The sequence below is a fragment of the Urocitellus parryii genome, chromosome 9, assembly GCF_045843805.1.
Source record: "Urocitellus parryii isolate mUroPar1 chromosome 9, mUroPar1.hap1, whole genome shotgun sequence".
NCBI classification, from domain to species: domain Eukaryota; kingdom Metazoa; phylum Chordata; class Mammalia; order Rodentia; family Sciuridae; genus Urocitellus; species Urocitellus parryii.
The window spans coordinates 3,224,510-3,238,571 of NC_135539.1; the positions used below are offsets into that span (position 1 = coordinate 3,224,510).

General features: G+C 48.6%; 1 protein-coding gene across 12 annotated transcripts in view; it reads right to left on the minus strand.

Moving 5' to 3' along the window:
• Positions 1–14,062, minus strand: part of Rbfox1 (RNA binding fox-1 homolog 1) — a 300,651-nt gene that overhangs the window by 69,733 nt on the left and 216,856 nt on the right. For all 12 annotated transcript variants that reach the window (XM_026385686.2, XM_026385676.2, XM_026385682.2 and 9 more), the window contains exon 8: positions 2,115–2,195. In XM_026385686.2, the coding sequence (XP_026241471.1) occupies positions 2,115–2,195 (81 nt within the window). The remainder of the gene's footprint in view (positions 1–2,114; positions 2,196–14,062) is intronic.

Here is a 14,062-nt window from a genome sequence, read left to right on the forward strand (position 1 = left end):
AAATATCTTTGTTTTTACAATCCCTGGAAACCTTTAAAAAGCATCCAGGGATCCCAGGCCTTATAAAATAGGACACAGGCCGGTTGGGTCTGTGACGTGAGTTTGCCTATGTTAGATGATTTTATTTCCTCGGTTGGCTCTTGCTAGTTTATTATGGAGAATTGGTGAAATGTTTCTATGTTTAATAGGTAAAACCCTTTCCTAGGTCCACTTTGGAACTTTGCGTGTACCCAAGTCAGGACTTTTCAGAATCATTTTTTTGGTCCACTTCTGTGAAGAAAATGGAAATATAAATCTGTCACCTGATCGTGCAAAGCCATATCGCCCAGTGTGGTGACCGTTCGCCCTGTGTGGCTCACGAATGGGACCTTAGTGAAAGTCAAGATTCCATGTCTGTGGGTCCACCAGCACCATCCTGCCCCGCACACACATACAGATTTCATTCCAGATGGTTCCACAAGACAACAGTGTTTAGGGCAAATACTCCAGGTCTCAACCCCACTGTACCAATTTTCCTTCAGAAAATAACATTTATACAGAAAAAGGAAGGGCAGGTAAAGATGTAACTACAGGACTTGGAGTCCCATAGATCCAGAAAGGTAGCAAAGGTTGAATAATTTCCCCTGGCTCAAAACCACAGCTCTACATCCTACAGGCTGTGTGACCCTGGGAGAACCACTCCACCTCTCTGAGCCCTCTGCCTCCCAGGCTGTAAGGCAAGCATCACCGTACCTACCTGGTGCGGGGCTGGGGGCTTAAGCAAGGCCGAGTGTGTGGGTGTGTGTAGCAGCCCTGCAATCCTTCACCACGGTGAACGGCAAGTGGACAGCAGTCACAGATCCAGAGACAGTGTGGCTAGGTTTTGGTTGCTTGGGGCATACAGAATCATCTTGCATTTAATGAAGGCTAGCGTGGCCAGTGAGGATTGCAGATGGCTGGGAGGAATGCCCGCCTGCCCCACCCCCTAAACATGTGCATGGGCCTGGGGTTATCACCGTCATGCGTGGGGCTCCTGTGATGGCTCTGGGGGTGTCTCGGCCTCACGTGCTGGGGGCTGAACCGTCTCGCTGTGGTTGACCGCGAGGACGCCTCTGTCTCTTGTCCCCTTGGTGATCATCAGCCTGACTCCTGCTCTCCCCAACCCCTTCTCCATCCTCAGCAGTCGCCCACTCAACCTGCCCCGGGACCCTCCGTGCTCACTTGGACCCTGACATGCCACTCAAGACTCACTGGGTAGCTATGGGGACCTTGCAGCACCTAGACAGATGCTAGGTCTCAGCTGGGGCTGGGAGACCCCAAGGAGTAGCAGAGCGTCTGAGCGATGGCGGTGGATAGCTGGGCTTTGATTCCTCAACCCCCTCTGGGGATGTGGGGTGGGAAGGTGGGACAGGCACCCTCCACCCCAGACCCTCAGCCCAGGGGCAGGAATCTGGCCCTTCCACCCCCTCACTGTGCTCTGCCTTCCAACTCTATCTCTGCTCTCTTCCTGGAGCACAGGATGGCTATATTTACACACACACGATAAAATAGACTTACTTTTTAAAAAGCTAATTTACATGGCTCTTCCCCTGCCCACCAGAGAAAGGGTGAGAACCCACATTTTCCTCATGCTTCCTCCACCCTGGAATCAAAGAGCAACGGGAACAGCCTTGCCAACAAGGCTCTCGCCACTTGCTGACCGCCTTTCCCCCGGCGAGACCCTCAGGCTCAATTGCTGACAGAGCATCCTTTGCTGGGCTACACTGCCGGGGGCTGGCAGATTTTATTTAGGAATCTCATATTAATTTGCAAAGCTGTGATCAAAAGCAGGCAAAGAACAGGAGCGTCCCCGTCCCCCTCCTGTGACCTTCCCCCAGCCCAGTGACCACCTCCTGTCCATGGTCTAACAAAGAATGGCGGGACGCTGGGGTGGGTGGAGTCGGCTGTGGATGGGGACGAGCAGAGGGGTGCAGAGGCTAAGGCGGCAGGAACGGGGACATGCTTAGGAGCATCGACCTCACCTCCTGCAGAGCCACAGAGGGTGGGGCACAGATGGGGGGGAACGCACATGGCAGGAAGGTGACGGGACTGGGATCTACGTGACGTAACAGGGAGAGCCACGACAGGGGGCTTACTTGCGGAAGTATATACAAGTGAACTGGGGGCACTGTACATGGAGGGTCCCTCCTGGTTTGTCTGACACAGCAGCACCGTGCCTACGAGAGACAGAGAGAGAGAGAGAGAGAGAGAGAGAGGGTGTCGGGTTGGAACAGGCACGCTGCACCCGAGAGCCCACGCAGCGCGAACCAGGGAGGCAGAGAAGAGAGCACACAGCCACATCCCAGCCCGCGTGACAGCAAGACCCAAGGAAGCCCCCTGCCTGGGCCAAAAGGGATCAAGGAAGCCCACCCCCCAGCCCACCAAGCGCATGCCATGGGGTGTGACCAGTGGGGTCTGGCTGACCTGGAACCCAGCAGTAGATCGGGAAGGGAAGGAGTACGCCATATTCAAAAGGGAACTTCAAAAATATCAGGGAGAAACAGACAGGAAGCCTGACTCAAACAACCCTGTGCTGTGTGATCTCCGTGAGTCACTGTACCTCTCTGTGCCTCAGCATTACCATCTGGAAAACAGGGGTCAATATACCTACCTCCAAGAGGTGCGACCTGGGCAGGAGCTGGCACTTAGGAATCACTCAAGAAACGGTTAAGTGTATGGGGTGATATGTTTAGAGAAAAAAAATTCCTCCTCCCAAACTTGAACCTTTCTGAATCAGCCCCTCAGAGGAAGAAGTAAGGCAGGGAAGAATGAGGGTGACCTCCGCCACCCCCATGACCCCCCGAGACACCAGAAAACAGGCCTTAGGTGCCCCCTCTCTGGTTTCCTCCTGGAGCCCCACCTTCCTGATGCTTCGCCAGCCTGCAAGGCCAGACGCACTGCGGCGAGCCCAGGCCCCCGGCGGGCCCTGGCAGTGGGCCGGACAGCGGAGCCCTGAGAGCCTCCCACTCCTCACCCTGTTCTGAGCTGCTGCCCACTGCAGGGTGACTAGGGTCAGGAGTCTTCAGGGGACCAATTCTCCTCTCCTGCTGCTACCAAGTCCAAGTTCAAAGACTTGGAAAGGAAGAGGAGGGACCCAGGAGGAGTTCTAAAGCCCGTTATGGATGGTGGGAGCCCTCCTGTGGCTTCTGTTCACGTCCCTGGCTGGGCAAGGTCAACCACTCCCGTCCACAGTCCCCTGCGTCTCCACAAGCAGAAGGCAATCTCCCGCAACAGGAAGGCTCTCTTTCAAGTGCACCCCCAGGAGCAGAGAACTGGCCCCTCTCTTGGGGAAGTCTCCCTAGAGATTGTTTCTACCGTCTTGTCCTGTCTCCCCCAAGATCTCCACAAGTGCCATTGAAACTTCCAGCATCACTGGGGTTCCACCAAATAGACACACCAAGAGACATGAAGCCAGACCCTATTCTCATTGATCTCTCCTGACCTGCATGCCGCCCTCCTGCAGGGGCCAAGTCAAAGATGCGGAACACAGGAAGACCCCTGGGACGGGTCCCCAAATCCACCTCCACCTCTGCTCCCTGTGCTTCTCTGGTGTGTGTACACTATTTTCAGGCGAAACCGAGATTGGGCTAAAATTCTAGACTCATGTCACCCTGCCCCCGTCACCAAGCCTAACAAGCCCGTCGGGTCTTCCCCAGCTTCACTGGGAAGGTCCCTGGTCCTTCTCACCCTCACTCACCCTCCTGATGGCCGGGAAAGGGCCATGCCCCAGTGCAGCCCAGACGTGAGGGGCAATGAGCTGCCCACCTCCTGGTGGTGACTGCACTCTGACCGCAGGGCCCTTGGGGGACGATCACCTTTGCTCATCTGATGTTCTGTGTCCACTACTTCCTTCCAAAGTGACACCTGCCAGTCTCAGAGGCGTCACATGGTCTAATTTCTCCTTAGGTATTTTCAGCGTTTGCAGGTAACTGGCACAGGAATGGGGATCAAGAGCAAAAAGAAGGCACCCCCAGAGGTTGAGGGTTGGGGTGTGAGGTCACCCGACGGGAGCCAGTTCCGCCCCCCAGGAGGGCAACGCCAGGACAAACGCTCTTGGCCAGCAGCACTCACGCATGGCTCTGCAGAGGTCATGGTGTGGTTCTGCCCAGGGTTAGAGATCTTAGGGAGAAGGTGACGCTCCTGGAGGTGCACAGGGAGCGACCCAACCAACGTCTGTAGGGCGCCACACTGACAGGTGGGTTTGGAGCACGCTAGGGTTTTCTCCTCCTGCATGTCCCTGGTGGAAAACCACTTTTAAAACGAGATCTCAAGTTTCCTGGGTGCCTCGATTTCAAAAGAAAAACCATCTAATTATAACAAAAATACATCCAGAAGGGCATTTCAGTATTGTGCAATTAGAATGCCTGGGTCAATTTTCAATATCCTCAATGCAGTTCACAGAATCCCTCTGGGACACAACACAGATTCTGTCTAAAGAGCTAAACCCTGGCAGCATAATGAAGCTTTTCCTAATTCTTCTTATGCTGTGGATCCTGAGAAATTGGTCTGAAAGAAGTTCTTTGAAAGCTCTCTTAGTAGTAAAAAAAACCTAAAACTTTATGCAATGATTTTGACCTTTGTAAAACAAAATCCATGCACCACAAGACTTGGTTTTTATTTTACCTGAAAACATCCTTCAATTTAATTTGCAAAGTGCTTATAGTATGTTCTCTTAGTGCTCTGTGACCTTTTCTTAAGAGGGAGCTTTGCATTCAACAAAACAACGCAGGAAAAAAACAACAACACTGTGAACTGCACTTATTTGGGGGGCCACAGGGAAGACCACCGTTTAATTTGTTTAAAAAAGCAAGTCAAATAGTTAATAGCGTACAAGCAACAGCAGAGTTTATAAGGTCATTCAAAGCCAGAGAGCTTTCCCACAAGATTCCTGAAGTGCATCTATCTGTCCCCAAGCCCTATTTGGGGCCATTTACTTCCAGCTACCATGAGCCTGTGTCTAGGACCGTGATGCTATTCTGTGCTTTGTAGATATCCTTGTTTATCAAGCTCCTTAAAATTGAACAATGGCAACAAGTTCAAACTGGACCACTGTCTACCCGTTCCTCAGCCAGACAGACAGCGTTAAGATCATCCTTTCCCATTGGCCCAGAATCCTCAGAATCCTTCTCAATGCTGCAACCAGACAATTACCACCATTTGACTTGAGCTGGAGGAGAAGGGGAAGTGTCCATCCACTTCCACTCTTGGGTTTACCCAGAGGAAATTCACTTTTTTATGTCAAACAGAGTTGAATGTTGCTCATTTCATAATTCTTTGACTCAAAAATAAAAAAAAGAAAAAGAAAAGGTTTCCCGTCTCTGTTCTGCATAGCTTAAAAGTGAGCTCCCAACCCACTACCTGGGAGTGAATTAACTGTCCCCTCGTCTGTGTGCTTTTGAATCTCCCTGGTAGGTCCTTCATCAGGCTGGATTGCAATTTTCTATTTCCATGTAGGTCTTCCCTAGAGAATTCCCTGGGGCACAGTCAAATATTCTCATCTTTTATCCCCAGCACCTAGAAAACTATCTACCTGTCAGAAGGATTAATATGGGTAGCTGAATTATAATGCATTTTAAAGGAACTCTCTATCTTTATTTTCTTTGCTAAAAATAGTGCTTTTTCCAAGCACCTCTTCTTAGGGGTGCCTATTTAGAGCTGTGAATTTGCATGTTTAAGTTCAAATGCATTCACAAGCCGTGTCTAAGACATTCCCTTATTTTCCCCTTATTTCCTGGTTCTTTTAAAGGGTGTCTCACCCACTTATACAGGAGACCAGGGCAGCTGGTGATCCACAGCCTGGCCTGTGAGTGCCTGTGTAAGTGGCTAGTGGCAGGATGGGACTCAATCTGGGAATAACCAGAGCCTGCTCCCAAGCCTGCCATGGTCACCCAGACGGCTGGGGTCCCACTTGGCTGGTGTCCTCAGTCTAGCCAAAGAGCCGAGGCTGGAAAGCCCCAGGCCACTGGCCGAGTGAATACAGGCCCTCTGCCCCTGGAGCTCAGCAGGAAAAAGACAGGGTTCAAGGATGTTGGCACTGTGCGGGCTCTGGGGCTCCTTTGCAGGGCTATGTACTTTCCAGAAAAAAACAAAACAAAAAAAAAGCATGCTTTCTCTTTAGTATTCAAATGCCCAGATATCAAGATGAACGTGTGGCAACACGGGAATCATTCTGAAAGCCAATCTGGATCTTCCTGCACGATCAGCTGCATTATGCCCTGAGATTAATAAATTAAAAACTACTTTAGAACCATTTTTATAATATCTAACTATGATGACTTTGGTCAACTGTGCATTCTCTATTTCTCCTCCAGGTTGCTCTCACAATGAAAACCGTTTAGCAGTGACCGTCATCGAGGCTGGAAATAATGTGTCGATTCTCCACAGAAAAGTACCTACCTACCTACCTCCCAGCTTGCTCCCAAGGACCTTGAACTTGCCATCCCTGCTTAGGATGGAAAAAAAAAACTTCTAGAAATTGTGCTTCAGCTTAAATCAGTGGGATTTGCAAGTCTCCGCAATGAATCCAGAGACCTCTTCTGTCTCTCATCTTCACAACAGGAGCCTATATAAGATGCTCCGAGAGTCTAAAAACTGCCTAGAAGTGCCCTCCATGTCCTCCTTTTTATATTTCACGTTCTATTATGGAACTCTGCTTTGGAGGGCTCTGGATGTCTGTGGAATGGAGGTAGACCCATTTCCAGTTGCCTCCCAAGGCCTTCGCAGCTTAGATTTACAATCCTGGAAACTCCTCCCCCTCCCGCTTCTTGATGCAAGCAGAAAATAAACATGACCTTCGAATTTATCAATAAGCGATTGGATCTCTCTCTCTCTCTCTCTCTCTCTCTCTCTCTCTCTCACACACACACACACACACACACACACACACACTGCTATGGGCCAAAAGCAATCAAAATACTTCAGCTAGTGAAATTCTTCTTAAAAAATGACAGAGAACTGACACAGAGGGTTTTGGTCTTCTACACTGTATGTATACCAAACAGACACTAGAATCACAAAGAGATTGTTATATTTTTTTTTTCCAGAAAAAAAATATCAATGATATTGGGGTGTTCATGTCTTGGAATGATAAAGGGCTCAATACAATGATAAGTGTACGTCAATTAACCTTTGCATCAGATTTAAATATGTAACCCATTAACTAATTTAATCTCTCCAAAAAATAACAGCCTTTGGCATTATTCTTTGAATAATCCTTGTTTAGTTTCCATCATGGTGTACAGTTTAAGGAAAAACTCATTAGAATGTAGCATACGGCATAATTAATTCTGGCTAGTTCTTTTGGTGTAAATAGCTAGTGCAGATTCTGAATTCCATTTTCCACTGGCTTTATTAATTTTTCATAAACCAATATTTCAACTGCAATGGGTAGTAGCAGTCCTGCAGAAGTTCTAGAAATACATTAACTGTCATCAACGTAGTTCATCCAAGGAGGCTTTCCCGCCTGGGAGCCAGTCCCCCAACCCTACCTCTTCACAGGGCAGTGGCTTGGCTTTGTCTGACACTTGGAGAATGAGCACCTGCGTCTAATTAACACCCAGGGCATGAGGCAATATCTGGCCAATTTGTCTCCGTTTACACAACAACTTAATTGGCTGGGCCAATCTCACATGTGGAAAAGAACACTCAAGGTGGAAAGGAAACATCAAGGAGTGTGTGATTTACAATCCAATGGTAACACAGGCAAACCGTCTTTAAAAATTTAATCACCTTGTGTTTGAAATCATGGGTGTTTTTTAATTTAATTTTTTGTCCCCTAGGAAAAGACCTGGATTAAGCCAGGAAAGAAAACACACACCACTTTCACGTTGGGCACTAGTTTAGTCGTGGGGACAATCTGGGAGATGGCCCAGGGCTGCTGTCAGGACTCCACTTCTTCTGGCTCTTGGGGTCCTGATCGGCTTGTTAGCGACAGCCCTGTGACAAGACTGCTCGTGTTTAGAGTGGAGAGGTGCTAACTGGCTGCCTGGCGCTTGTCCTTGTTTGATTTTACTGATGGCAATTGTTATTTTCAACAGTGCTTCGATGGCTGCCCACCACTCAGAGGACACATTCCAGGGCCCAGATTCCTTGATGTGGCATTTCCAGGTCTTTAGCAACCTTTCTGTAGAGGGACCCTCTGATCCGAACAGATCAATACTTCTCAGCCTCTGGAAGACACTTAACTTGGCTCAGAAATTCCCACCAGTCGGCGTCGGGTAAAGACCAGGCCTTTTCCTTTTCTTTAACATGTCTCTGTGGATTCTGAAGATAAAGGTTGAGAAGTGCCCTGGCGCTCTACCCACCCCGCTTTCTCCCATAAGGGATGTCATTGTGGGCTCTGCCCTGGTGAAGGCCACACCTCTGAGTGACGTGGGCTAAGGTTATGGGCTCACGCAGTGTGGAAGACACTACAATTATGGAAGAGGAGGAAGAGGAGGAGGAGAAATGATAAGGAAAATCTTTCCTGGGCTTAAACTTGTGGCTTCGTGTTTACTAATCTGGACTCTCCAGGCCCGGATCAGAGAAGTAAGGCCGCTGTGGTATAGAGCCCACAAACTAAGAATGGCTTCACATTTTTACCTGGTCAGGGAAAACGGCCAATATTCTGCAATGCATGTTGATGATGTGAAACTTAAATCCCAGTGTCCTTCGCGTTCTACTAGAATACAGCCCCCCCCCCATTCATTCACGTGCCGACTGCGGCTGCTTCTGCAGGACAGCCCAGAACTTAGTGGCTGCACAGGGACACATGGACGACAGTGCAGAGAGCCCTGACAACATGGTCCTGCTCTGAGCTAAGAAGCCCCCTGTTCCTTTCTCTTCTGCAACTAAATCTGGCCTGACCTTCTTCCCAAGCATGGAGCTGCCTTACACCTGCGCCATGGTACTCAGCACGATGGTCCTCAGCACTGCGGCTAAACTGAGCTGTCAGTCATCATCTTTGATTTCCTGTGTGCAGGGAGGGTCCACTCAGCAGGTCTGGGCTGCCTCGACCCTGCACATTTCCAAAAGCCACTTGCCTTTGGGACCAGCCCTGGCCAGCTCCTGAGAAATGTGCGCTGAGCCCTTACAATAGTGGGTGTCTGCTCAGAGTCTTTTTGTACACTGGAGGCCTCAGAATGCGAGAGGCCAGTTTGATCCAGGATTTCATGGTGACAGTGGGATTTAGGGTGACTGCCCATTTATTTAGAGGTCTGGGTACAGCATGCTCTGTGAGGGACCCCATAAAATACTGGATGTGAAGGCTCAGGTGAGTCTGGCTGGTTGGTATCCAACCTGTGCGTGCTGTCACAGGCCAGGTCTAGGGAAGGTGAGCACACGTGTGTGACTCCACAGGAGGGACCCGGGAAGCAGTGGCCTGGCTTCTGCTGACTCCACCTGCACACACTTCCCCTTGGCTGACTGATTCTGCACCATTTTGCTGTGTCACACCCTACCTGGGGGTCTAACAGCCCTCCTTTCCCCTGTGAGGCCTTCTAGGAAATCTCTGAGCCTGGGGGTGGGCTCGGGGACTCCCAACACCCATGAAACCACAGAGTTTCAGGTTTTCCCTGCTGAAGTCAAATGACGGCAACGTAACTTCCAAAAGACTCTCTGTCTGCCGTGGGTGAGGACAGGTGCTCCTGCTGCACCAGCTGCAGGACATGAGACTTGTTAAGACGCTGGGTGCACGAGTGACATCTTTCATGGTGTGCTTCTTTTAGGACAGAATTTCTCAGCCTCAGCTCTATCGACATTTTGGTTCCGACAATCCTCTCTGAGCTGCAGGAGGTTTTGTAGCCTTCTTGGCCTCCACCCAAGAAGATGTCAGCAGTGAATCCCTCTGAAGAGGTGACAATGAAAACATGTCTCCAGAAATTGCCAAGCTCCCTTGGGGGGTGGGGGTGGGCCACTCCCAGTTAAGAATCATTAATGTAGAATACTGCATGAAGTAAAGCGTCATGGGAGGTAACGTCGGGAAAAGAGTCACTGAGATAGATAGGGGACCGGACCTCGGACACTTCCCAGGCCAGTGATGTTGGGCAACCCACGTTCACAGGATTTCTAATTTACCTGTGAGGTCAAGAGCGTGCCATTTACCGGCAAGGATTTAATCTACGGCCTCCATATGGAGTCTGACCTGCAGCAGGTAAGGCTAAATGCAAATATATTTTTATTAGTTGTTGCTACGTTGCCAGACCTAACACATAGAAGATATGGAGAGCACACTCTTGCCTCGTCTTACAGAGACAGCCTTCAAGCAGGATGGTGGAAAACATGGGCTTTAAAGTTAGTTAGAAGAAGAGCCTTTATAATCACCAGATTTTTCACCTCCTAGATCTGTGACTTAGGGGGCGGGATACAGTCTCTATAAAGCCTCAACTTCGTCATTTCTATGATAAAGACAACTGGAGAGCAAGTTCCTGAGGCCCTAGGGACCTGCATAGTGTTCTGCACGGCGCCAGGCACAGGGACCCGGGTCAGCTTACTGATGGTTTTGTTGTACAGAGCTTCTCAATGTATTGATTCCCGTAGCCTAAAACCATCCCTGGGAGTTCACCCAGAACCTCCCCCTCTTCCCAAGGCCTACAGGTGGAGCTTCCTGTATAAGGCACACCCTGCTACTCCCGGGGCTTTGGGGGAGTCGTCCTTGACAGGGTTCCCATGCAACAGAAAGAAGATTTAGGAAATGCTGTCTTAGCATATGAGCAAGTTCTGATCCTATATGAAAACAAAAAAAAGCCTCCATCAAAGACAACTGCATTCCCTTCGTGGGACCTGGAAGGACACAGCTAAAAATTAAGGCCAAATGTGGGCAGGGATGGAATAAAATCTGATAAGACAGATGCGGGGAGGAGGCAGGAGATGAGTGAATTGCAACTGAAAGGGGAGACGGAGGTAAACAGATGTACAAGATAAACTCTCTGAAGTGGAACATTTCCAGGCTGAAAATCCTTTGCTTGGGGACTGAAATCTGGACGCTCCGGTTCCAGTTCACTGAAGTGCAGTGCATTTGAATTTGGCAGATGTGTAAATTGTACAAAGCATCACAGAGCAAAGGTCATTGTTCATCAGGAGCAGCTTCTTACGGTCATGGTCACAGCTCTGGCCCAGTCCAGGCTGGGGCTCTGGGCGGGTGCAGGCAATTCTGGATGCCTGGAAATTAGCTGCTTATGGAGCAGAGGTGTAGCAGGTACACTTCAAGGGCACTCTGTTCTCTCCTAGGCAGCTACAGGAGGACCCCATGGAGTGGGCTTTGTACCTCGAATTGTGGGCCAAGTTTCCCTGTGTCCGATCCAACCTCCAAATTAAACAAACTTATATCCAGGACCCCAGTTATAGAGAGTTTTATACAAGACCACATTTGGGGATGCTCTTGTATTCAAATCCCAGGAAAGAAAGTGGAGAGAGGTCCACAGAAATGTGCGGTGGAGGCCATGCCCTTAACGGTATTGGGCTCAACCTAAAGGAGGTGGGAGGACAATGGGAGGGAGACCTGCGTCTGCCTTCTTGTGACCCAGTTCTGGGATGAAACACAGGGCCAAAAGCCCACAGAAAACCAATAGCTCTGTATGGCTAATCCAAGGTCAAGTGCAGCTGCCCTTCTGAGATAAGCAATCACAGAGTGCTATATCCAACCTCTCACTTTAAAACTCCATGCTGAGACCCATCCACCGTCCCATCTCCTAGCCGGGTGCCAAGTCATGTGGTCCACGGCCAGGGTCTGACCGGCGTGGATGTAATCAGTGGAGGTGACTTTGGCGATCACACTAAGCCCTTTATATTTATATTTTACTTACAGCCCGCGAAGTTCTTGGACACTCATGACGGTACCTGATCCTCCCCAGGATGGGCTCATTCCGAGACCTGAACGCCTTCCAAATGGTCTGCAGTCAGGCATGCTTTTTTTTTTTTTTTAAGATCCTGTCATTCTGTTTTCTCAAAACTAGAACTTCTTATTTTCAGGAGTGTACCTATCAGGACCTCCCCTGCCCATCCTGATAATGATAATAACGATGATGACATTGATACTGCGCATCGTCATTGTCCATGTGATTTGTCCAGCTCTACCTTGGGCTGTAATTGTATGCCTCTTGCTGTCAGATCTCACCATGTCTTAGATCTGCATTTCATTAAAAGGTCCTTTCCTTTCCCTATCGATCGCATCTCATGGAGTAATCGAACTCAATTCCAATTTTCCTTTGCAGGCGGGGTGTGCGCCCACCACGGAAGTGAGTTATGTCTGTTCAAGTGGTGCATCTTATGAATCTTGTTAAGCTTTGCTGCCTTGTAGCCCCACTGATGGAATATTTAATCACAGAAATGCGTTGGCTGAGATGATGTAGTGCGGGGAGCTCTGCGGTGTGTATCTTGCTGGCAATTGAGAAACAGATAAATTTGCCATTTGTCAGGACCACGCCGGCAACTCTGTATAACCTTCTGTTATTTATTTTTATTCTGTTTTATTTATTGATGAAGATTGGAGGTGCTCTAAATCAATAGTTTTGTGGGGTAGGTATCATGAATATCTGCAGGAGACATTCGTTTTGGAAAGAGACCTGTTTATGAGACGGCAAGGACACTGGCAGGGTCAGTGTCAGAATTCCCTGGGGCTCTCTACATCCGGGTTCCCGGAAGTGCTGTTTGTAATCACTCTGGGTAACTTGAGGCATCTGCGGAGAGTGCACATCTACAGCTATTCCTCTTCCGCTTACAGCCCTCAGATCGACTGGAACTCTAAAAGGCAGGCCAAAGTCTTCCAGACCCACCTGGGTCCTAATTGACTGATTACATTTGCCTTGAGACTAGGCCTCAAGGGGGCTGGAGATGATTAGACCCAGGAAAAAAATCAAAGCTACTTAGCTTTCGAGGGAAACACCCTCCTGTCTTTGGAGAAGATTTCTGTGTTCATGGGCTATGCAGATTTATGTACATCTGCTTCGGAATCCTGGTATTGAACAAGAATTTTAAAGAGTTCATCTAGGTATGACTTGAGGAGAATTGGGGGGGAGGGGGGAGGAAAAAAAACTTCCAAAATGAAAGACCTTTTATAACAGTTTTCAAAATGCTTCCCCTGGAATGTGTGTGAGGGAGAGCAAATGTCATAATTTATCAAAGCAAATTAATACTGTTCAGCTGGTAATTAAAGGTCCTCATTAAGAAGTGAACTGCTTTCCCCACACCCACCCTGCGTTAGCAATAAAAATGCACTCGGGGCATCAAAAGGTTATACACGAAAATCAATAACTTGCCATTTTATAATTAAAAGAGAAAATAAATGTTAGGGAAAAGTCCACTAAATTAGGAAAATTACCTTTAGGAGAGATTGAAAATATTGATTTTAATTTACAAAATATGTGAACTTTTCACGCCCCATTCTGAGAGACAATTGGAGCCTGGGTTGTTAATTCTGCATAAGCATCTGAAAATCAATGATTATGCTAAGGGAATATTATGAAATTTGTCATTAACACAACATCTTTCATATAGAGATGACTAATATAGCTGGCCTTCTATCTTAGGCAGACACAGGGCTGGCCTACGAAATACCCAAAGCCAACTGGTGAAAAGGTCTCCATTTCAGCAATCAGACACACCCCAGACAGCAAGAGGAAGCCAAGTTATTTTCATAGCTAGGGAAATGTAAAATGCCCACAAATTCACAGTCATGTATCTAGAGATGGAAGATGCGGGTTGTGCCTGGAGATGGAGACGAATGCCTCCCCTCTCCACCTCTGCATCCCTCCATCCCGCCCAGGCAGTGCCTGAAATGTGAGGGTTAAGCTCCTTAGCTTCTCAGAGCTTGTAGGTCTTCAAATATTTCAAAGGAACTGTGCGAAAGTGGTGGGACTGCAGACGTTTGCTCGTATTTCTGAATATCCTGGACTCTGTCTACGCAGAGTGGACAACTAGGGACGAGAGAGAACACCTGACCTTGCAGGTGATCCAGGTATCTGAGGCATCAAGCACAAATACCTAGGTTCCTCCAGCTAATGCTTATTCTCCCAAGTTCTGCTTCCTTATTATTGGAATCTCTCATAGCAAAAACCTTCCCTTGTTCAGG